Genomic DNA, 26,114 nt, shown 5'->3' with positions numbered 1-26,114 from the left:
AATACAGAAAAACTGGAGACAACATAAATCCTTTTAAAGCCAATCTGGCTGAGGGAGATGATGTTATTATTGTTGTGGTTGTCTCACAAGTGAACATGGTTGATGAAAAGAAAGAATTGATAATTGATTCTAAGGCCACAAAGTGTATTTGTGGAGATATAAATTCTTTCTATGAATACATACCAGTGAGGGATGGAGAAAAATGTGTTTACCTTGGTGATTCCCACTCTACTGCTGTTATGGGAAAGGGGAAAATTCTTCTCGAACTTACTTATGGGAAAACCCTCTCACTAAGTAATGTTTTACAGGTTCCAAAAATTTGATATAATCTTGTATCTGTTTATGTATTGGAAAGGCTGGAGCGAAAGTCTCATTTGAGGGTGACAAAATTGTAATGTCCAAGAATGGGGCTTGTGTTAGGAAGGGGCATTGTGCTGGAGAGTTATTTAAACTCAATGTACTTGATATTATTATGAATGAAAATGCATCTTCTTCTACTTATGTTTTGATTCAATAGATTTATGGCATGGTGGATTAGGTCATATGAATTATGGTTATCTGAAAAAGATGAAAGAACTTGGTTTATTATCAAATGTCAATATTTCAAATATTGATAAATGTGATGTGTCTGTGGAATCTAAATCCACTAAAAAGACTTGTAAACCAATTCTAGAACAAGAAAATGAGCTTCTCGGTTTAATTCATAGTGATCTTGGAGATTTGAAACAAACCATGATCAGAGGAGGAAAAAAATTTTATATAACTTTTATTGATGATCACTCTAGATATACTAGAGTATAATTATTGAGAAGTAAAGATGAAGCAATTAAAATGTTCTTAACTTATAAAAATGAAGTTGAAAATCAACTCAATAAGAGAATTAAAAGGTTAAGAACGGAGAGAAGAGGCGAATATGAGTCAAATGACTTTGATTCCTTTTGTAGAGATCATGGTATTATACATGAGACTACACCTCCTTATTCTCCACAATCTAATGGAGTTGTTGAGAGGAGAAATAGAACTTTAAAAGAAATGGTGAATGCTATGTTGATTAGTTCTGGAACGCCTTTGAATTTGTGGGGGGAAGCTATGCTTTCAGCTTGTTACATACAAACAAAATTCTTTTTATGAAAATAGGAAAAACACCATATGAACTCTAGAAAGGTCATGTACCTAACATAAAATATTTTAAAGTGTGGAGGTGTTTTGATAAAGTCCTAATTCCTGAACCTAAAAGGAAAAGGTTAGGACCCAGGACTATTGATTGTATGGTTATAGGTTATTCTCAGAACAATGTTGTTTATAGATTCATGATAATAAAGAAAAAGGTTGGCTTGTATGATGCAAACACAATAATTGAATCTAAAAATGAAGATTTCTTTGAGAATGTTTTTCCTAAGAAAATCAATTGTGAAAAGGCTTTACCTCAAAATGAAACTCTTTAGAATTCTTCTGAAAGTTTAGAGTTAGAAATAAGGAGAAGTAAGAGAGTAAGAAAAGCCAAAAGTTTTGGTGATGATTACTATGTCTTTTTTAAAGAGAATGATCCTCAGACTTATGAAGAGCCAATGACTTCTCATGATGCATCCCTTTGAAAAGAGGTAGCAAATAATGAAATTGAGTCCATTATGAGTAATCATACATGGGAAGTAGTTAATTTGCCTCTAGGAACTAAACCAATAGGGTGCAAATGGATATTTAAAAAGAAATTAAAGACTGATGGATCAATTGATAAATACAGGGCAAGATTGGTTGACAAAGGTTATACACAAAAGAAAGATATAGATTATTTTGACACTTATGCTCTTTTAACAAGATAGCATCAATTAGAGTGTTAATTGCTTTAGCTACAATTTACAAATTACATATGCATCAAATGGATGTAAAGGTAGATTTTCTTAATGGAGATCTGGATGAAAAAATTTATATGAAACAACCAAAGGGTTGTGTTATCCCAAGTAATGAGCATAAAATGTGCAAACTGGTAAAGTCTCTTTATGAACTTAAACAGGCACCAAAACAATGGCACGAGAAGTTTGACCAAGTGTTAGTCTCAAATGGTTATACAATTAATGGTTCAGATAAATGTGTATATTCTAAATCATTTGAAGACGACACTTATGTAATAATACGTCTCCATGTTGATGACATATTAATATTTTGTGCTAATAATATAGATGTAATAATTAAGACTAAAGAGTTTCTTGCCTCAAATTTTGATAAGAAAGATATGGGAGAGGCAAATGTTATTCTTGGGATTAAAATCATTAAGATAAATGATGGTCTTAAGTTATCACAACAACACTATGTTGAAAATTTCTTAAGGAAATTTGGGTATTCAGACAATAAACCTGTCTCAACTCCTTATGATAGAAATACTCAACTTAAGAAAATACACAACACAATGTGAGTCAAAATAGATATGCCCAAATCATTGGTAGCCTTATGTACTTAATGAATAGTACAAGGCCAGATATTGCTTATGCTGTTAGTAGATTAAGTAGGTATACTCATAATCCTGATAAGAATCACTGGGTAGCATTAGACAAAGTTGCTGGATATTTGTAAGGCACCATTGATTATGGGCTAACGTTTGGAAGTACACCACATGTATTAGAAGGATATTCTGATGCCAATTGGATATCAGATTCAGATGAAATAAAATCCATGAGTGGTTATATCTTTACACTTGTTGGAGGTGCTGTGTCATGGAAGTCTTCCTAACAAACTTGCATAGCTCGGTCTACCATGAAGTCTGAGCTTATCACCTTAGAAAAGGCAAGTTCTAAGGTTGAGTGGTTAAGGAATCTCTTAGTAGATCTTCCCATTGAAACTCACCCTCATGTTTCAGTATCAATTCATCGATATCGCGATTGTCAGGCCGTAATAACGAGAGCAAAGAGCAAAATTTATAATGAGAAAACCAAACATATCTGGATAAGACATGCCATTATAAAGCAATTGCTAGAATCTAAGGTAGTGAGCCAAGACTTTGTGAAGTCAGAGTTAAATTTGGCCGATCCTCTGACTAAACCACTAAGTAGGAGTTTAGTGGAATACACATCGAGGGGGATGAGACTTATGCCTAAAGCATATGGCAAGAGTGATGGTAACTCTACCTATGTGATTGGAGATCCCATGAAGTAGGTTCATAAGGGTAATAACAAGTCACTTGTTGTCTTGATAAGTATTAACGAATTTTATATCTATAGAAAGTTCTCCCTATGGCGAGATAATACTAATTGCAGTGAATAAAGTTGAGTAAAATTACTCTTAATGAAATCCATAGCCAATATAAAATGGTGGTGTGGAAAAAACTACAATTCACACCTTATGGAAATTTACCTCTGTAAGTGTGGAATTGAGTCAATTCCTATGAGAGCTTAGGCGACATCTCTAGAGCACTCATGAAATCCAGGCTAGCACAAGGCCATAAAGTGTCAAACCGTAGAACAATATATAATGCAAAGAATTTAGTGTGAGGAACTAATCCTCTGAATTACATAAAGAAATTTTTGGTTCACAGAAACTTAGTTTCACCAAATTTCTGTAATTCACGTTTAGTTACTCAATGATTGGTTCATAGTCCAAAAGACACCAACTCATAAACATTAAGTTCTATCATTAGTGGTGATTGGTTATTTTGAAATATGAGGGGGATTGTTATAAAGTTGGCTGATATGGTATTTCAAAATACCAATCTTTTATAACAATTAATCAATGCTTGGACTGTTATGCAATTATAGCAATGACAATTTCAATTTTTAATTTAAGAAATAACTATTATGCAATTAATTCAATGACAGTTTTTGGAGCTTTAAATAGTTGGTGGCAGTTTCAATTTTTTGATTTAAAAAATGGTTGTTACATGTGGAAAATTAAGAGGGGGAAAATGGACATTGTCAAGTATAAAAAGGGGTGTTGTTCTCTTTTCAACACACAATCTTCTCACTTGACAAAATTTGTATGTTGCTTCTGCATTTTTCTTCACTTTCTTATTGTTTCCAACTCTTCACCACTACTATTTTTTCTTATATTGTTCCAAACTTTTAAAGAGTGTACACTTTAAAAGGAAGTTCGTCTTTGTATCCTGGAGGTCATTCTGTTGTTGAGCCTTTTTGCACCACGAAGACTCTTCCACTAGGAGCGGAATTCTAATCTTAAGGATAGTGCTTTTGCACGCCTTGATGTTGCTATTTCACTGCTGTATCATTGCTGTTTTGCTATTGTCTCACTGCTTTTTGTTGTTGTTTTTCTACTGGTTTTTTGCCATTTTGCTGTTGTTCTTCCACTGTTTTGCTACTGGATTTTTTGTTGTTTTGCTACTAATTTGTATTAAATTTCAACAGATACTATGTATTTGTCCCATTTGAGTCTCAAAGTTCCTTAAAGAAGCGGATTGATTTTGCAACAAGACTTCATATTTCTGAAGTTGAGTTTCATTCTTGTCAAATATTTTACCCAATTCCTCCATAAACTTTGTAAGCACATTCTCCATGTTGGATTTCTTCTCTTGAGGTTGGAAGCCCGATGGTGGTTTGTGCTCATTGTTGTTGCTCCACAAAAATTTTGGATGATTGTGCCATGCTGGAGTGTATGTGCTAGAGTATAGATTCCCTTGCCCTCGTTGAAAATTGTTGACATAGTTAGCTTGTTCTAGTTGAGCAAATGGATTCCCTTTTTGACAATCCTTTGACAAGTGATTCCTTGCACAAAGTTCACAAGTTAGAGAAGACGATTCAATAACATTTACCTTTAGGGCAACTCCCAATTGCTTTTGGATGGCTGAAAATTGGGCAACCAATATGATGTAGCTATCAACTTCGTGTACTCATGTTGCTTTCCTTATTAAATATCTCTCTGAAGGCCTCATGTAGTTATTGCTCGCCATCACTTCAATTAAATTATAAACTTCCTCTGGTGTTTTGTTATTCAAAGCTCCTTCACTTGTAGCATCTATCATAGCTTGTATACTTGGCAGCAACCCATTGTAAAACGTTTGCACTTGTGACCATATTGGCAACCCATGGTGAGGACACTTTCGTAAAAGATCTTTGTACCTTTCCCAAGCTTCATAAAGTGACTCTATATCTTGCTAGTAAAAATTTGTAATGTCACTTCTCATCTTGGCAGACTTGATGGGTGGAAAATATTTCATAAGAAATGGCTAAACTAACTCATTCCAAGTCGTGATACTTCCAGGTTGTAGAGAAATTAACCAAACCTTAGCTTTATCCCGAAGAGGAAATGGGAAAATCCTTAGCCTAATTGCATCATCAGATACCCCATTGTGTTTGAATGGGTCACATAGCTCTAGAAAATTGGCAATATGCAAGTGAGGATCATCACTAGACAACCCTATGAATTGTACTGAATGTTGTATCATATGAATAATGATTGGCTTTATCTCAAAATTATTTGCTGGAACAAGTGGTCTCTTAATGCTAGAATAATACCCTTCAATAGTAGGACTAGAGTAGTCCTTCAACGCTATTTGGATAACCATTGCTCCACTAGCCACATTACCCCCTTCTGCATCATTCCCATGGACTTCCTCATCATTGTTTCCATGATTATCTCCAATAGTTGAATCAAACATTGGATTGGATTCTTGTGTGCTAGCCCGTCTTCTTACTTTTCTCAACTTTTCAATTGTTCTCTCAATCTCATAATCGAAAGGATCGAGCTCAGCACCTTTAGAATGTAAGCTCTCCAGGATCTAAAAAAAAATTACAAAACAAAATTAAAAAAATTAAAACAAATCAAATTAGCAACTAAATAGCTCGTAATGATATTGATAAAAAAATAATAATTCCCCGGCAACGGAGCCAAAAACTTGTTGTAATTTTCGCAAGTGTACGAAACCGTGCAAGTAATAAAGTGTACGAATACGGATGTCGAACCCAAGGGAATTACTACTATCAATTACCAAATTAAACTATCCTATTACTATTTGATTAATCCAAATTTTATCAAGAAAAACCTAAATTAAAGTAAACAATTGAATTTTAATAACAAAACTAAAAAGAAAACAACTAAATAAATCTTTGGTTTTAATGCAAGATGACTAGACAAAGGGCATAGATTTCACACCAACTTTTATTCCTATGTGTTGATAACTTATGCTAATTTCACTAAGCTCTTTCTACGGGTCAAACTCCCTAAATTTCCAATAATTTTCTCTCAAACAATTATCAAATTTACTCTTAATTACTTACCCAAACTATCTCTAATTAGATTTAAGCAACTGGAATCATTACGCTTTATAGAGTTTACCAAAACCTCACAAATCGCAGTAACCTATCTCTAGCGTTCGCTCAACCTATGGTTTTACTACCGTAGACCAACTAAGTATCATCTCTCGATCTCAACCTAGTCCATTAATTCATTCAATTCTTGGATCCTTAAGAATCAAAAGCATTAGGCATAATAATAAAACATAGGAAGAAATCTTAATAAAAATTAACATAAATAAATCAACACATAATCAAGAAATTGGGCTACATCTTAGCCCTAGAAAATAAAATTAGTTCATAGCAAATATAAAAGAAACAACCATCTTTATTAAAACAAAAATCATGAGTTTAAGGAGGAACAAGGAAAAACTTCTCTATGATTTTGCTCCAAAAGCTCCAGAAATTCTGATGCTCTTTCTTTTCTTCTAATAATTTTTCTTTTGATCTCTCCAAAATTCCCTCAAAATAATGTTAAAAGACTTCTATTTATATCCCATAAGGGTTAGGATTTTGTTTTCCTTATTTCTACTTAGTTTAGGACTCTTGAACCCTATTTTCTTAGTCAAAAACGAAAAATAAATTTTCAGTGTCGTGATTGTGCCTCGACACTATGCTACGGCATTATTGATTTTGGACTAATTGTGCTGCAGCATGATGATAAATTCCTCTTCTTCAGTTCAAACCTTGCATCATTCCTCAGCACTCTAGAGATAGTGATTTTTTAGCACGATAATGATGGAATCTGAAAAATTGGTAAACATATAAAATGTATCCCTTTGAATCAACTTTCCAATAGTCTAGGAATAGTATTAATCCAAGGTCTACAGCTCAAGTTATTGTCAAAACACCAAAGCATGCTCAAACTAGAGCGTAATCTAGAATCTCCTCTTTAACTTCAAAACTCCATAACTTCTTCAATTCAACTTCGATTCTTGATCCATTTATTTCTACTTATCACTCATTCTGTTGTTGACATGATTCTTCATCCAAGCATAACATTTAGCATAGATACCCTAAAAACACTCAAACACACACGTGATCCGGTAAAAGACATTTATAAAATAATTAAGCCAAATTACTCAATTTAAACCTAATTTCTCACAAATAATCCCTACAAACCATCGAGTAAATATGTATTTTGAAGCTCTTACCAATGTGTGAGACCTATAGTCGATCGTTGGGGCAAGTGTCAGGCCCTGATAAGTATAAGAGTACTGATGGCAACGTTAAAGAGTCTAAAGACATCGGCAAGGGCCTTAGGAAGAGTTATCTTAATGGCCGCCCACCCTAGATACGGGTCTTAGATGAAGGTAGGGTTCAATGGTCGGAAAAGCACTGCACGTCCCGTGGTGTCTAGTACATCCACGGTGGGCCTTGAAAACCCGGAGGACTAACTATCATCCACGCTTGGTCATACTCATAACCGCACGTCGCGTGGTGTCTAGTACATCCACGGTGGGCTTTGAAGATTGGGCACGGGGGTCTAGGTCTTGAACCCACTGGCCATTAGTGGACTACTTGAGCTACTCTCACAGTGAGAGTGAGTCGTCGCGTGTCATCCGGGGGACAGACTGAGAACAACCCCTTCAAGGGCCTTCCCTGGGGGTCAAACAATTGACTCAAAAGTAGTACGAACAAGGGGAATCTGATTGTTTAATTAAAACAAAGCATTGCGATGGTCCATACGGATGCTCATGTAATGTGATTTATGCTAGTGCTTTGAATGTCAAAATGAAGAAATTCAACGAAACGTGAGTGAACGACGGGAGTAACTATGACATCTTAAGGTAGCCAAATGCCTCGTCATCTTATTATTGACGCGTATATTCCCATTATCCCTATCTACTATCCAACGAAACCACAGCCAAGGGAATGGGCTTGGAAGAATCAGCGGGGAAAGAAAACCCTGTTGAGCTTTACTCTAGTTCGACTTTGTGAAATCACTTGAGAGGTATAGTATAAGTGGGAGCCGAAAGGCGAAAGTGAAATACCACTACTTTTAACATTATTTTACTTATTCTGTGAATCAGAGGTGGGACACTTTCCTTTTTTTGGACCCAAGGCCCATCTCGGCAGGCCGATTCGGGTCGAAGTCTCGTGTGGAGCAAAAGGATAAAATCTTGTTTGATTTTGATTTTTAGTATGAATATGAACTGTGAAAATGTGGCTCATTAATCCTTTAGACTTTTGGAATTTGAAGCTAGATGTGTTAGAAAAGTTACTACAAGGATAACTAGCTTGTGGTAGTCAAGCGTTCATAGCGACATTGCTTTTTGATCGGTCGATATCGGCTCTTCCTAGAAGCATGGGTGCCATGAGCGGCAGCCTTAGCAACAACACTGAACTATGGGAAAACAGGCAACAGCAAGGCTACTTGGCTTGTTTTGAGGCAGAGGAGGTTAATGTGGGCTATTTAGTTGCACATTGGTGCCATAGGTGGCCAAGGCATGTGCCAAGCCCCAGCACCCACCTAGTTGTGAGAACACAGACCACAATGTGGCGGCATGGTAGGGGATGGTGGTAGTGTGCCTTAGTGGTGGCAACAATAGTGGCTTGATGGGCAGTGTGAGTGGTAGCACTTGATGGTAGCTAGTATGGCTTGGTGGGTAGTGTGTGTGGTCGCACGTGGTGGTAGTGGCACCTGGTGATGGGCAGTATGGGTGGTGGCACTTGGTGGTGCCAATGTGGCTTGATGGGTGTGGGTGGTGGTGGTGACGAGGTTGGTGGTTGTTGGGTACCAGGTATTGGTGGTTGTGGCTGGGTGCTACCATGGTGAGCTACTATTGTGCCATGGTGTGGCTGGGTAGTGTCATGGTTTGTCTGTTGTTTTGCCATGGTGGGCTATGTTAGTAAGTGATCGGTTTAAGCAACAAAAAAACACAGTTTTTAAAACAAATAAAAACCAATCATATGCTTTAATCCCAAATCTAGGTATAGATTATAATATTTACAAGTTTTGCATTACAACAATATCATAAATCCATACAAGGATTCAGAATGCTTACACACATTTGGAGGCTCCTCCGAATATCTCTGACTACGCTTACAAACACTGTTCACAACAATGTTCATCAGCTACTATTCATCTACAATGTTCATCAACATTATTCATCGGTTACTGTTTATTGACATTGTTCAAGTGATTCTTCGCTAATCGATCCAAAGTAGGATCGCACTCACGAAAATCCACACGAAGACAATCTGTAGAACCCTAGATTATTTTGCTAGAACAATCAAGGGCTTCAAGAATCAAGAAAGAAGAACTAGAAAAATATTCTTCTTCACTCAAGAGTGTAACGTGAGAGAGATAGGGTGGCTAGGGTTTTTGATTATTGAAAAATTCCCTTTTGTTTTAATTTTAAGTTGCACTTATATAGTGCAACAATTAAAACTCTATTCCACTTAGGAATAGCCATAGGCTCCAACCCTAATTCACCTTTGCAACCAAACACACCGTTTATGGTATTTTAATTAATTAATTATTATTATAATTAAAATCAATTAAAATATAATAATATATTAACATTTAATTAATAATAATAATTCATTTAAATATGTACAGAGATATATTTAAATATAATCTCACTAATTTAATTTTAATATTAAAATTAAATACAAGCAACAACCTCAGCAAATTTAATTGCACCGTGAGATTACCAAAATACCATTCTCACAAATTGATTCTTAAATTATCTTCTAAGTGTGTGACCCGTAGGCTTTTCATCAGATCGGTAGTGTGTAGTATCGCGATTAACACCAATTAATCATCTCACTACACGTAGACCAAGATTGGCCCCTAGCAAGGCATCATGGCTACCCGATAAATTCGAATCGCAGCCTGTCAACGGTATGGTTACTGTGCAATCAAATCCTTTCATCATCTGTTATCTCATCAAGACTGAGGTACAGAAATAGTGTCAACCTCATCTATCATCGACATGTTTGTATTTAGTTAATGGACCAATGACCGGAATAATAAATTGGATTGAGCAACAACTCAATCCCACTGTGGCCACAAATTTAGTGTCATTGTTATTTACTGAATTACCCAGTGAAATAACTTTTCCCGTACCCAGGAGTGATGAATCCTTTGTCGATCTACCATAGTCTTAATACACTTCTCAATATAGTCAATCACTACCGTATTGATAGCTCTGAATAGAACTACATTGGGCTAGTGTCAAACTACAACAATTGGTGCACAAGACGCTCCGGTGATCTCAAGTCTAAGGTTCACATGCATCACCATCCGTTAGAAGATTTATTCCATAGACACTTTGGTTACCATCCATATGGAATCCTCTAGTGGTTCAATCCAGTGAACTTGCCTCTAGCAAGCACCCATGCGTTGCACTAGGTTGTCGGCAAACAACCTTGACAAGTGAGATCAGTCACGACCTTTCGACAGAGTCATTCAACGCTATGATAGCTTTACCGTATTATCTGTGTCCTTAGTCAGAATAATACTAGGGCTACGAACATTTCTAGAATGGCCACCATATGTGATCATAGGGTTCTCACTATCAAGATTTGAAACACTTGATACTCTCGTCACGGTTCTACCATCCTAAGGAGATATATCATTACATATAACTATGATTTACACGATATAGAAGAATATGTCTTTTATTGATAAATAAACATTTATTACAAAGTCAATCTTACAATAATTGATTGGCTCTAGGGCACCTACTCCAACAGGCTATTGATGTGTCATGGGTGTGGAGGCATTTGCTGCACATGGTGGGCTGTTGCTACACATCGTGTGCCTTTCTGCCGCACATTGTGTGCCTACATGTTGCCACTCATAAATTTCATGGTAGGTTTTTTTTTATTTTTTTCATTTGACTAACATATATTACTTTTGGTCCGTCAAATTAAACTCCAAAACCCTAATTGAACACTGCTAATATAGAGTAAATTTTTTATTTAGTGAAACCTTAAAAGGGGAAAGAACTTGAGCATTTAAAATTTCAAACCTACTTTAGATGTTGCATATCGAACAAGGTATATGTTATTGAAATTCCAAAGTTTTAATATTCCAAACAATTTTTTTAATTTGGCATTAAATCACCATAAAATCAAAATAAATAAATAAAGCCTAATACCTAATCTTTTTTTCCTTGTAGCTCTTTGCCCAAATTGGACATTTTACATATTGAAGTACTATATTTCTCTTAGGTTGAAGAAAGAAGTTTATCAATTGTGAAGATCTTAAAAAGAAGAAGATAGTAAATAAAGGTGTTTTGCGTTTCCTACGTGTATAATTTGTTTGTTACGCATTTTGCATTGTATAAGTTAGTACAATACACAATTTTTTTGTTTAATTAGATAATTATTGATTTCAAATGACAGTAATCAATTTTCTTTCTAGGAAAAAAAATAATTGGTAAGTGTCAAGACTCGTTCACCAACAACCCACATTTGAGAGCATCTAATAACCAACAGTACCCATCGAAAGAGAACACAATTTTATATATATATATATATATATATATATATTGGATTTTTTGAAAACTACTGGAAAGAACAGTGATTTAACTACAACACTAACACCAATAGATAAACTGATGGACTCTGGTTATTATGTTGTTGGAGGTGTCATCTCACTTGCTAAATATTTATAGAAGAATGATGAATGGTGAAGGAAGTCACAAAAAGTGGTTGTAACTTAGAATGATTATGTAAATTTTGGTATAATTTTAGAATCTTCATTTAATATAAGTCAAACTTCTTTAAAAGCCATGAGATGAGTAATATACATTGATTAATATCAATTAAACAGTCTAATTACCACTGATAATATTTTATAATATGTAGGGTGCGTGTGTGTCTATATATATATATATATATATATATATATATATATATAACGAAAGCTCAAAAAATATATATATTCATCTGATATAACAATTCTTACTAGTCAAATATTTGGAAAAGCAATCAGTAATTTTTTTTTTTTTCGAAAAAAAGAATGGTTTGTTCAATTTTCTTAACAAGTGGATTTATTTTTAATTAATTAATTAGGTCATTAATTATTTGATATACATTCCTAATCATTGAGCAAAACACCCGCTATTAATACAATGCATTGACTACAGTGAAAGTTTTAAAGAATAACAAAATGATTACAACTTGTGCAAATGAGTTGTTTGTTCTTATTGTGCATAAGAGTTGTTCAAAGTATAAATGAAACATCCATCAAAGCAAAAAAAGAACACACTCATTTTTACATGGTTTGACAATATGTCTATATCTATAGGACCAAGTCCAGAAGAGGCAAATCCACTATGTAAACTTATGAGTTCAAATATAAAACAAGAAAAACATAGTTGCAAAACACTCCTTATTTTCAACACATCAATCTTCTCTTCTTCGATTGAACTTCAAGCTACCATAGCAAGCTTTACACGAAACCACCAGGTCGCACTTGAGTTGCTTTCAAGTTTCAACAACAAAATATCAACTTCAGAACAGTAGCTTGCACACATCTAAGCATCAACATGGAACTATGTTCCAGAATCGTCACAACAAAGACAATGTAAAAGAAGGTAATTTTAAGTCTACCAAAGCATATGAGAAACCTTAGATGAATAAAAAAACCTTACAAGATATTCAATGATGAATAAGAGGCAATTAAGTTTCTTAAGGAAGACACTAGAAAAATATGAATATATAAAAAACAAGACGACTAGGCTGAGAGACAAAAAAGTTAAAGTTCAACTTTTATGTTTTGCTTTCTAGAAAAGAATCTTTGGGACCACAAACAAAGTAAAACAATTTTTCTAGTACATCAAATTATACGAGGATAGGTGTAAATGGACTACAACAAATATCTTAAAAGAGAATATATTGTCCTCTTTGCAAACCGAGTGCAATATGTGCTTTGTGAAAAAATATCTATTGGATGCGTTGTAACCATACAGACTCTGAAGTGCCCACACGAGAACATAAGTTGACAAAAATACTTACATACAGTATAAATTTTTATTTTCCTTTTTTATTAAATTAAGGCATATATCACAAATAGAAATGGCAAACAGACAGGCCAAGCAGGCATGGGCTAGGTTCCACGAGTATGGGTCAACGAGTAAAATTTTTGAGCGGGAAAGGAGTTGCACCACCGGTACTTGCCCTTGCAGGTACGGGTTGACCTGTGGTCAACCGCTTCCCATATATATTTTCACTTTTTTTTTTTCCAAATAAATCCATTTAATTCACATGAGCTTGCTTGACATGTATGATCAAATTAAAACTAGAGAGGTAAAACAGGGCAAACACACTGGAAATCAATTACAGGTTTTGCAACCTGCATAGTGGTTAACACAATTTAATATTGGTTGACATATAAAATAATAATAATAATCTTAGCATAATACTACACATCCATTTAATTCATAATCTTAATGTTTGTTTTATACACGAAATGAAAAAGGTTGGTGGGTCTAATTTATCTTATCGGCATCCGTTTGATCTAATAGGTTAGAATTTCAAGCATATTGATTAGACTTTTATTAAAATACTCCAGAAACGTCAACTGTTTCATCTTCATCTTTAATCTTTGATTAATTATCATTAAACTAAAGATAAACCAACAGTAAAACAACTAAAGGAGGGACTTATAAATCCGAGGAACCAAAATCTGGGAATGGTTTTGACACAGCCACCACTTGCATGTTGTTTTCATAAACTGTTTAGTTGAAAAGTCTAAATTAAGCCATTAAGAATCTCATTAATATATTACCTTAAATTTAACTCTTTGTCTGCTTTCCTGGAGTATAAGTATCCCCTCAAACTGGAAGCATTAGCCACCAAAACAAAAAGAGTCATAATGCTTATAAGAAATTAATCTTTCAGTTTGTGTTTAATTTGTTCTCCATTTCAAAGTATAAGAAATTAAGCTTATTGATGGTCATCAACTCAATCATAAGGTTGATTATTCACATCATTTTAAAGTGATTATAACCCAAGCAAAGTGCAGATTAGATAAAAAAATAAGTGATTTTTTTAATTTAATGCGAGTACTTGCGGGTATCATCCGGCATGCCTTTAAGGGTGTGTTTGGTTCAGGGAATGTTGAATTTTTAGGAATGTTGGATTACTGGAAAGTTAGATTATTGAGAATCTTTAGGAAAATATGTTTGGTTAGTTGGAATAAATTAGTGAGTATGTTTTATTAATATGTTTGGTTAGGAGGAATAAATTGGTGGGTATGTTATTTAAATTACTGAATTGTCCTCTAATTAAATATTATAATTACATTATTTTTTGATATTATTATTATTTGGATTATATAGAACCCCCCTATATTTAAAAACTTAGCAAAAACAACCCCATAATAAAAGTTTGAAAAATCAACAAAGCACCCCCACCAACCCAACCACTGCCTACCGCCGGCAACCGGCAACCTAATAGGGGTGTTCGATTCCAAGTACCCTGCATTTTTTGAAGGAACCGAAATCGGAACCGACAATTTCTTGAAATTTGGACTGGAATTGGAACCTGTAACAATGGTTCCGGTTTCGGTTTTGGGTACCCTGTAAAATTACAGTACCCCCCAAAAGTTTTTAAAATGGCAAAAAACCCTTAAAAACTTACAAATGCCCCCCCACCTGGCATTTGTTAACAAAAATAAAATTACAAATTATAAATTCAAAATTCAAAATTCAAAATTACAAACTCCATTACTTTGTAAAAGTATATTCTCAAAAGTCAAACCAACTTACTTTAACTGGTATGAAATATAAATATAAATGTATTCACATTACTTTTTCTACAAAAATTCTTATTAACCCCCCTACTCTTTAATTTTATTTTATATTAGTTTCGATTCCTGGTTCTGGTTCTGATTCCTAACTATAGGAACTAGAACCGAAACCACACAGTAGCGGTTCCAAACCTACTCGTTGACGACCGGTTCCAGGTAGGAACCGGAACCAAACCTCAGGTACCCGCCGGTTTCGGTTCCAATTAGTTCTTTTGAACACCCCTACAACCTAATGGCACATGGAAGGCAGGAAATGGCCTTCGTGAGACCGTATGGCCATTTTCGACCAAACCTCTGGCTCGAAATGGCCACATTGGCACACGACGGCCATTTTCGGCCGTCCATGTGCCTTTTCGGCGGCCGCGGCGGCAGTGGTTGCTGGCGACAGGTGGTGGCTTGGGTAGGCTGTAATTTGTTTTGAATTCAAGGGTAATTTTATCCAAAAAGTTAATTAATTGGGGTGAAATAGTAAAAGCAACATTCATGTAAATAAATTTAAAAATAAAGGCATTATTGTCCTAAAATTTTATTAATAAGGGATAGAATTGTAACAAAAAAAGATTACCCTGGTAATCTTATAATACTTAAGAAAATAGAGGTAATCAGATTACCTCTAATATTACTAACAGTAACTACTATTGGTATTTGAAGATTATCGAAATCTTATATTACTTGACAATCAAACGCAGTAATCAAGTAATATAAGATGACATAACCTCAGTAATCCTACATTGCTCTCAACCAAACGCCCCCTAAGAAAAACAGGCAAACTGGATACGGGTGCATGAACCTGTACCCGCTAAAACTAACCGAATACCCATAGACCGGCGGGTTTATTATCCGTCTGCCATGTCTAATCGCAAGAAGTGGACCAAAACCCAACTCAACTACTTAATTATTTAAAACTTTATTCCTAATCAATAGATTAAATTACATAATTAACACACATGTACAATTGTCGTCTACTTAATTCTTCAATAAATATTTGGTGGCATATATTATACCAACACAAATTGAATTGTGCTTCTCAATACGTCATGAATTTTCATGCGATATTTAATTCATTTTATAAAATTACAAATATATCAGGTTAATATTATCCCTCTTAAAGAGAGTTATCCTCAAACGTTCTATGATTTTTGATAATTACAAATACAACTTTATTTGGAACTTTTGTTTTTTAAAATTTCTGAAGAAGTTTAATATTTTTTTAGAGGAATTTTAATAATTTCAGGGAATATATAATAGTTTCCCAAATTTGTTAGGGCATTTAGTATTTTACCGGTCTCTCATGAAACAAATGATACCCAATATATTAATATAGTCGGAGCACATTCAATAATAGTAGATATGTATCATATAATATTATTTTTATTTTTATTTTTTGGGAGAACATTAATCGTATGAGAATAAAATAATGTTAGACATATAAACAAATTTTATAAAAATTTGTGTACAAATGGATGTAGTAGAAAATAAATAAAAAATGAATATGATGAGTTTGACTTTTTATTTAATTTTTCTACTTATTTTTTGTCACATTAGTTTGTACACAAATTTTTGTAAGATTTGTTTATATGTCTAACATTATTGAATAATATTGATTATTATGTATCTATTTTTACAAATTTATTACTACAATTAGTGTAATACCAATCTTAAACTTAGAGTTTAGTTTTGTAAGAATGTATTTAATATTCAATAATGTTAGAGATATAAAGAAATTTTTAAAGATTTTTATACAATAAATTAAACTTTTTGTATTTCTATGTTATTTATTTTTTTCATATCTTTTAATATACAAAAATTTATAAGATTTCGTTGCACATGTATATTCCTCTTTAATAAAATCAATTAGTACATTTCTCTTTAATAATATCAATTAGTCATTTCCAATATTAAAATTGAGGTTTCAAATTTTAAAATTAGGTAAAAAGACCTATTGATAGGCAAGATTACTTATACGACTAAATTGTTTGATAAGATCAAAAGTCAAACCATTATTAAATTTGGAGTCTGACTAATCTAAGAGTCAGTGCATATCCATTTTGCTCTTATCCTATAATGCAATATCCAATATATTTGAAAAATTCTCTTTTATATTATGATAATAATTTATCTATGTTCTTTACTTATTATCATCATCATCATCATAATAAAGGATTTGGTAATATTGCACTTTTAAATTTATTTTTGGATTACTTTTATTTACAGAGGAGAGATTAAACGCTGTAATTTAAAAAATATATATATATTAAATATTTCCTAAATATTTTAAAACCTGCTCAAAAAATATCTTTCGTTTGTTTAACTTTTTTTCACCTTATCCTATTCTACTATCATATCCTAAACAATAAAAAATATATTTGTTTTAATATTATTCAAAATCTAATTATATTATATTCAACTCAAAACATTTAATAATTACATTTCACTATAAAAGTTTATAAATTAATAAAAGCACATCTACCCACCCAAGTCACTATCATCTGCCAACAGTCAGCGTCATAACAACCAACTGATATGGCCGATCATGCACTGATCTTACCTTTTTCAACCAGATCCGTAGTGGATCTGGTCAAAAACGGCCATATCTGGTCGTCGTTGACTATCAAATTTTGATCGTTAACGCACGACCAATTTTTTGCCCTAGATCTGGCCTTTTTCGACCACCAGATCTACAATGGATCTGGCCTAAAAAGGCAAGATCGACCCACGACTGGTCAGATCCAACTGATCGTGCACCATTCCAACACCTAACGGCCACTATCCGACAGTGATAGCCGATTGCCAAAATTCGATTAGGTAGGTCGGGGTGTTTTTGTTAATTTATAAATTTTTATTGTGGGGGTTGTTTAGCTAAATTAACAAATATAGGGGATTAAAAAGTAATCTAATTTATAAATTTTTATTGTGGGGGTTGTTTAACTAAATTAACAAATGTAGGGGTAAAAAGTAATCTAAATATTTCCAAAAAATGTTTTTAAATAATGTACCAAACACATCCTCAAAATCATATCCTAAAATATATTCAAAATAGGATTTTATATATCCCATTAGAAAAGTGTACCAATAGCAGCCTAAACAACCGCTCAAAATATTAAAAAAAACCATCAAATACATATAAAAGGAAAGAACAAAAAAACGGGTGCGTTTGGTTTATTATTTTGGATAGGATTTTGGGGATAGTATTGGATAATTGAATATGGGAGTATTACGGGGTAAAATTTATAAATTTATAAAAAAAACCCCCTAAGTTTGCTAATTTAATAAATACCCCAATATATAAAAATATGTAAAATGACAAAAAGACCCCCACCACCCGCAATGCCAGATTCCGGCCACCACCGCCGGAATCTAGTAGAAAAATTACGTAACGACACATACCGATCAGATCTGGCCGGTATGACGTCACTATGGCTTTTTCCGACCAGATCCACCACGGATCTGGCCGGAAAAGGCCAGATCTACGGCTATATGTGGCCGTTGACGGTCAACGACGGCCAAAGAAGGCCATCTTTGGCCGTCGTTGATCATCAACGATGGCCATTTCTTTGGCCATCACTGACGGCCAGATCTGGTCTTTTCCGGCCAAATCCACTGTGGATCTAGCTGGAAAAGGCCAGATCGATGAATTACCAGCCAAAGATTAGGAATATGGGCAGAAACAATAAGCCAAACGCACCCTAAATATTTTTTATTTAAATATTTATAATTGAACACATTGTCAATTATGGCGATTCCAAAAGAGTAACACTAGCCTTATAAAGAGGCATACAAAGAGATAATCTCTATCTTTAAAATTTATAATTGCCTCTCTCTCTCTCTTTTTCCTTTCTTTTAAGGGCATAGATTGTCTCTTTATATGACTCTTTATACACCTCTTTGTAAAGCTAATATTATTCAAAAAACGAAAAGTGAAGGTTGTATGTCAATATCAAATTTGTTTTGGTAGGTAACCGTTTATGATTCAAAATTCGTACGGATTTGTTATTCTGTGAGTTGTATATTCATGAAATATATGATTTTTTTACAATGACATGAATTGGTTTTGTCTTCGATAATATCTTGTACAAAGGAATTAAAAATTATTTCATAAAAGAAAATCCATAATTAAGGGTTATTTTAGAATTATATATATTCGTTTTAAATTTAAACGGGGCTCATCAGAGAATTAGTGGGGCATACATACTATATATACAGTAATATCTGTCTAAGGAAAATAAAATTATTAATAATAAATAAATATTCAATTATACAGACAAAAAAGGTTGGTGGAGTCGGCTGTACAAGAAACATAAAAACCTTTTACAAAATTCAAGTTCTCTCTTTCCAAGTGTAATTATTATAAATGCCATTGCCAGCCGTAGCCAGCGAAACTTGACGTCCAAACTCAAGAAAGCCTTCTGAAACTATAGAGTTTTTGAAGACGACCACCACCACGCCACGTTTCGTTTCTATAAGCTGAAGCTCATCAATCAAATTCTTCACTTTCTTCTTTAAACCTCTCTTTACTCCACAATATGCACCTACAAAACTAGCTATATTTCCCAGCTGTCTCACACCAAAGTTTAAACGGACGGCTGTTTCTCTCCGGTTAGTTTTTCTTTTCTTTCTTTTTTTAAAGTAGTGTTTTTTATTTCATGTGCTTGTTCTAGCGTCTAAGAATTATATGCTGTTAATGGAATTGGTTTGTTTTTAAAATTGTGGGCTTGTGTTGAATTTTCTGTTTGATTGTTGAGAAAATATGTGGGAGGAAGTAGAAGGTTTTAGATCTCAATATTTTTTGACATGTTAATGTGGTTGACCAAAATGAGTGAAGATGTTTTTTTTTTTTGTTTTCTTTGGTCAAATCATGACAGTCCGTTAAATTAGAACCTAAAAACTGTCTTTCTTTTTCTTCCCTACATTTTCTTGGCAACCAAACAGAGTAGATGCGTTCTGGGGTTTGAAAAATAGTATTAGAAGTCTGAAATGTTTTGTTTTTAAAAAAACAACTTCGGGCAAATGTGTTTCTTGATTCTTGTGAAGCATTTATAAAATTATAATGATAACATAAACTATTACATGTACACATTATGTTATGTTTGGTTGCTGAGAAAATCATGGAAAAGGAAAAGAAAACAAAATGAACTTTGGTTCCCTAAATAAAAGATTATATTATTTTGACTGGGCCTTTAGCTTGCGTCAGGTCTGTGGCCCAAAAATTGGAAGAAAAAAAATATGTAAAAATTTTCTGCTGAAAGAAAAATTAATAATTTTGAAGACACATCTCAGTTTCTTCAATGAGACATTCCTGACTTTTGGGTTAATAGCTTTTTGCTCTTTCTGTTTTTTCATTTTTATTTATTCAATAACTAAGAGCTTTAATTCTGATAAACTATTATTAGTTTCCAAGATGAACTCAATTTTGGTCTCTTTTAAAATTAATCTAATTATTAGAATAAAAAAATTTAGGGATTTTTTTTAATTTAATATGTATTTTTTTGTTGATAAGCGCTTGACTGACATCTTCAGACTTCAATTCTTGAATATCTCATAGTTTTTGGAGTTTATCAGGGAGGTCAGATCTGCTTGCATAAGCTTTATTGGCATTAGGGGTTCAATTATTATTAATTTATTAGGGATGATGGAAGTTTCTGAAATTTCCACCACATCTTTGTATATTTAAATATCCTACAAATCTTCAAGTTGGTGATTAGCTTGTTGGTTGCTTGATCCTAATGGAGATTAAATTGTATAGTATTAGTTGAAAAGGGTTTTCTTAAAAATATCTTACGTTTTTGCTTTGTGTCTTTTCTTTCTTGAGAGAACTCAGCCGTCCATTAGGAATAATGGATTTTGTACATTTTCTAGTACTGTCTTCTGATTAATGGTTTTTTTATTTTCTTTGATTTTATTGATGAATTTAGGGGAACAAAGTAAATCTACTTTTGAGATTTTGGACCCAAATGATTACTAAAGTTAAACCAAATATTTCAGAAGGGTAACTAGCATTGATCTATAGAGAATCAAAGGTATAGAGTTCTTTCTCCCCTCCTTTTGCTTCCTTTCTCCCAAAGGAATACCATTATACCCTTATGAATTTAACAGGGTTGGGACATAGTTAGGATTTTAGGGGTTAATTGATTAGTTTCTAAAACATGTGGGGTAAGGTAATTAAAAAAGCCATAGTTGCCCGAAAAGTTAGACTTTTGAGAACTCTAGTGGGGCAAACTGATTTTTACTCCATTATGGGATAAGCCTTTGTTTTTCTTTAATAAGGCTCTAGTTCCTGGTAGTTGTGTCCAAAAGAAAAGTTGGTTCTACCTGTTCACATGTATAAGTAGCCTTGTGCCTCTGTCCATTTAATTCCATCAATTTCAAGAAATCTTGTATTGCAGATAGTTCAATTGAAACATTATAAGCGGTAGGATTTGCTTTTATCAATTTATCATATCGACTAATGATTCTAACATTATGTTGAACCGCTTTTAGTCATCATCAGCATGCATAATGACTTAAGTGACTAAATCAATCAACCACTTTATATCTCTCTATGTGTGTTTGCATGTATAATGTTACTGCAAGTGTGCAGCATTATTGCTGACAGATATAAATTTCTTGGATATTGGCAGGTGGTGAACGTATGAGTATTATTGATTGTCAAATGTTTTGTGGATAAATTGTACTAGCTCTTCTCATGGGTTGTGTCTTGACCAAAAAAAGTAGACGAACGCCTGGTTATGAGGAGCCCACTGTTCTTGCTTCTGAAACACCTTGTCAGTCATTATCCCCCACCTGTAAAATTCTTGCCTTTTCCAACTTATTTTGCCTGTGCTTAATTATTTATCTTCCAAGTCTGTTTGCTTATATCCTGCATTATGTCTCTCATTATCATTCTCTAGATGTTATTAAAGTGATAACAAAGCATATATTCTCCTTAAAGTTAGAATGGTACAAAATTCATGACACCTGCACCTTGAAAATGATTTCTTTAAAGTAAAACAGTGAATTAGTTTACTTGGTTCTTGGAATATGTTCAATTTTTGGCATTCGAGTGGGAATGAAAGATCTCAGAGTAAAACTTGACTTGAATAAAGTGATGCTACTATCCGATAGTAGTGAGCCTAGTCTGTTGCAGCTTTTGGGATATCTTATTGGGTGGGTTGAATTATTAAATCAGATTATATATTATTAAAAATAATCATGAGTTCACTGGCATTGAAATATAGAAAGATGACATTCACATCATATGTGGCATATTAAGACATGAAAAAAATGGAGAACCTGGCTAATTATATGGAAGTTACAGGTCTTGTGATACAATTTTAGCTAGTTAATTTTTCCAGTTTCAGCCATGAGCTTGCTGCTCAATAGGATTATACTGCCTGATTCCTTTCTGTTTGGAATCACCTAACAATTTTCCTTGAGACTGATTTTGAAAATACAATGTGGTTTCCTCTTCTTTGCAGTCAGTGTTAGTGAAGTAGAGGCCTTGTATGAACTGTTTAAGAAATTAAGCAGTTCAGTAATTAATAATGGACTAATTCACAAGGTATATTTCTCATTTCTTATTTCTAATTTTAAGTTAAACTTCATTATAAGTGATTGGTTTTAAGTTGGACTTCATTCTAAAGAAAGGTAATTGTATTTGGTTCTTATGAGCAGGAAGAGTTTCAGTTTGCACTCTTCAGGAACAGAAATAGGAAGAATCTTTTTGCAGACAGGGTGCGTATAGCTGGCTCCTAGTTATGGATATTGATCTATACTTGTATGTCTTGTATCTCAATAACTATTTTAACAGCAAAAGTCGCTGTCATATTCTGCACTGATGTGGATACTGTTTTACATTAATTTTTGTGTTTTTTTTTTTTTTTTTTTTTGTTTTTTGTAGATCTTTGATCTGTTTGATGTCAAGCGCAATGGGGTCATCGAGTTTGGGGAATTTGTTCGATCGTTGGGCGTCTTTCATCCAAATGCACCTGTGGAGGACAAAATTGCATGTAAGATCATTTTCTCTATCATAGAATTCTTACAAGTGTTTCTGTGTTGGAAATGTATCATCTCCTATGCATGCTACTAAACCTTTCTTCTTTTATATGAATATTTCTTGAGGTTAAACTGAAAAATCTCATAAACACTAGATGATTTCTGTGCTTCTTAAATACCTACTAAATTTGCAAAAATGCTTTTGCAGTTGCTTTCAGATTGTATGATCTAAGGCAGACTGGTTTCATTGAGTGGGAGGAGGTAAATATTGCAACCACTTACCATTATAGTTTCTTTTATATATGTGGCCCTTGTAGTATGGTAAAGGCTTCTAGAATGTGCTTCCAAAATTTGCATTTAGCAACTTAAGCATATAATTCTATATCACTTGTCAGTTGAAGGAGATGGTTTTGGCACTGCTGCATGAATCAGATCTCGTACTTTCAGATGATTTCATTGACACTATTGTGAATAAGGTTCAGATAACTTAACCCTTTCAACTACACTATTTCATGCTTTTTTGGTCCACCTCCAGTCCTGAACTTTGTCTTTTTTCGCAGACCTTTAGTGATGCTGATACAAAAGGTGATGGAAAAATTGACCTAGAAGAATGGAAAGAATTTGTGTCTAAGAATCCCTCTCTGATAAAGAACATGACTCTTCCATATTTGATGTAAGTCTTAACTTGTTTGTGCTTCTGTAAAACTGATTAAAAATTAAGCAATGAACCGCGTACATCACCAAGTAGGCATGAAATCATAGAGTTAAATTTACTTCAAGTCCATTTTCCTTGAAAAAAGTTCATTTTTAGAACAGTAACATGCCATTTTCTTGTTCTCCAGGGACATAACCTTGGCATTTCCCAGCTTTGTGATAAGTACTGAAGTTGAAGATTCAGAAGTCTAGGTTCATATCATTTCTAGAATGCATCAACATTGTTGCTTTTTGAGTTGAACATAATCTACAAGCGAACTTGGATTCCACATGGTTTCATATCTATGGTTAACAAGAAGAGCTAGAAGCAAGCTTAGAGGAAATCAAGTGTAAGTCTCCTAAAGTACAGCCAAGCTACAACACCTATCCATGACTGCTTTGTTTTGCGATGTTAGCAGGTGCTTGTAAACTGTATATAGGTGGCATTTATTTGCATCTTGTTTCAGCATCGGAAGTTTTGTGATTAAGATGTTGCGTGCCTTTGAAGAGGTAAATTTTCAATCCCACTCTTGTTTTTCATATGTAATAAAGGGGTTGTTTTAGTATTCTGAAGTGATTCCTCCTAGAGTTGCAGAATCTGTTTGATTTATCTTAACGTAAAATCAAAGGACAGTTTTGATGCTTTTACACTTGCAATTTATTTTTGTAGACAACATAAATTTGACTTGGGAATGACTCAACATTTTTGTTATTAGTTGATGCAGTATATTACAAGTGTGACGTTTTATGCTCCCCAACCCTGTTTCATTATCGGTATCTGGATGTAGAAGACAGAAGCTGGTGTTGCATCCAAAAATGTTCTCCTCCTGGCCAAAATGTATTGATAAAATATTAGGATGCTACAAGTTACATGAAGTTTTGAGGAAGGATTGGGAGCTGATGTTACGTTTTAGCTTATGGTTGGCCCAATATGAGCAGCCTGTATATAAGGTGGTCCATGATGTTAAGTTGGGCCTGTATTAGCCCAGCTCACTTTGAAGCCATGGTCTGTTTGGTGTGGACCTTTTAAATTGTTCAACCCACTTCAAACCAATCTAATTTTGATGGGTTGGGTTGGACTAAGATTTACTACATTTTCACTCTTATGTTAAACCAAAAAAAATAGAGCTTCACAAGTTAATCCGTGGGTTTTTTGTTTTAATACGTGATGGTGCTAGGAAGCCAAAATAGATAGCAATAAACGTCCACTTCAAAAGAAATTTTGAACTACATAAAGCTTTTTATATGCTTCTCTTTGGTAACCCTTTTTTCTTTCCAACAAGTACTTTAAATGGTCCTTCTTGCGAAAAGAAATCTGTTGATTCTCTCCTAATTTGTTGGACTATGGTCTACTTGATGGCGAGGTTTTTCCAGTGTTATATACTATCTCATTGCTATCAAGTTATGACATATAATGTTACTTGGGTTAATTACTATTTCCCTTTTAGGTTTGGATAAAAGTATAATTTAATTCACAAATTTTAAAAAGTAATACTATTTAGATGTTTCTAAATGGTAATCGTAACTGCTGTTACCCCAAAGTAATTAAAAAAAGGGGCAATTTAGACATTTCATTTCCTTCGCCTTAATCTCCATTTGGAAAACCTTCATTGACTTCTTGGATTTAAATCATATTGAGGTTATTTACCACATTTGTGGTTTACTTAGAACATTTGACTTGTAGAGTATTTAATGGGCTTAAATGATTAGTTGAGGTACGTACAAACTAGTCTGAACACTCTGGTTATTTAAAAAAAAAAAAAAAAAAACCTCAATTTTCCCTTTAGAAGAGAAGTAACATGTCACTAAAATGACTTTTTGATTTCGCTAATATCATATAATTATATGACATTTATAGTTTACTAATAATGGATCAAAAGTAGCTCCTCTAACATAAGTATGAAATTTTATTTATGTTAATATTTATAATTATTATATTTCTATAAGGGTATAAAACTCAAATAAGAGTCTCAATTACAAATTGAACTTGAATAAAAATTTATTTCATAAAAATTTAATCAAATAATTAATTTTTTTGGTAAATTGTTTTCAAGGTTTAATAAAAAATATTAAAGTTATATCAATCCGAGACTAACCCTAAAATCATATTCAAAATTTCAAATTATTAAATATGAGAGTCGATTCAAACTCAATGGTTGCAATAAGACAAGTAACATTATCGAAAAAGATTTTCACTTTCATAGTTATCTATTTGAATTGATGGGCATAAAAATCAATCATAGAATAAGGTGGGGCTAAATTAAAATGAAAATCAGTGTAGGTGGCAACTTGTGATTGGTCCATTTTGTGATGGATCATGCCACACAATACCTAGGTGGATGTTGTTATTTTCCTATCTATTTTATCTACACATTAGAATTCGTGAAGAGGCAGACAATTAAAATTAAATAAATACAAAAACAAAAGGGTTGCTAAGTTGATTACTT

General features: G+C 33.4%; 1 protein-coding gene and 1 non-coding gene across 2 annotated transcripts; both read left to right on the top strand.

The window, feature by feature from the left end:
* The first annotated feature begins 5,021 nt into the window (after positions 1–5,021).
* Positions 5,022–5,128, top strand: LOC116127828. The gene has a single exon (XR_004127646.1). It is a non-coding gene; the product is annotated as a small nucleolar RNA R71 (small nucleolar RNA).
* An 8,140-nt stretch (positions 5,129–13,268) lies between these two features.
* Positions 13,269–23,941, top strand: LOC116127734 (calcineurin B-like protein 4). The gene is made up of 8 exons (XM_031413376.1): positions 13,269–13,378; positions 22,417–22,540; positions 22,654–22,713; positions 22,880–22,988; positions 23,183–23,235; positions 23,370–23,450; positions 23,535–23,647; positions 23,817–23,941. Exons 1-8 carry the CDS (start codon positions 13,269–13,271, stop codon positions 23,878–23,880), a joined length of 714 nt encoding a protein of 237 aa, XP_031269236.1. The 3' UTR covers positions 23,881–23,941.
* The last annotated feature ends 2,173 nt before the right edge of the window (positions 23,942–26,114 follow it).

This window comes from Pistacia vera, unplaced genomic scaffold (assembly GCF_008641045.1).
Source record: "Pistacia vera cultivar Batoury unplaced genomic scaffold, PisVer_v2 Contig195, whole genome shotgun sequence".
In the NCBI taxonomy this organism is placed as follows: Eukaryota; Viridiplantae; Streptophyta; class Magnoliopsida; order Sapindales; family Anacardiaceae; genus Pistacia; species Pistacia vera.
This window is presented reverse-complemented; position numbering and strand designations above follow the sequence as displayed.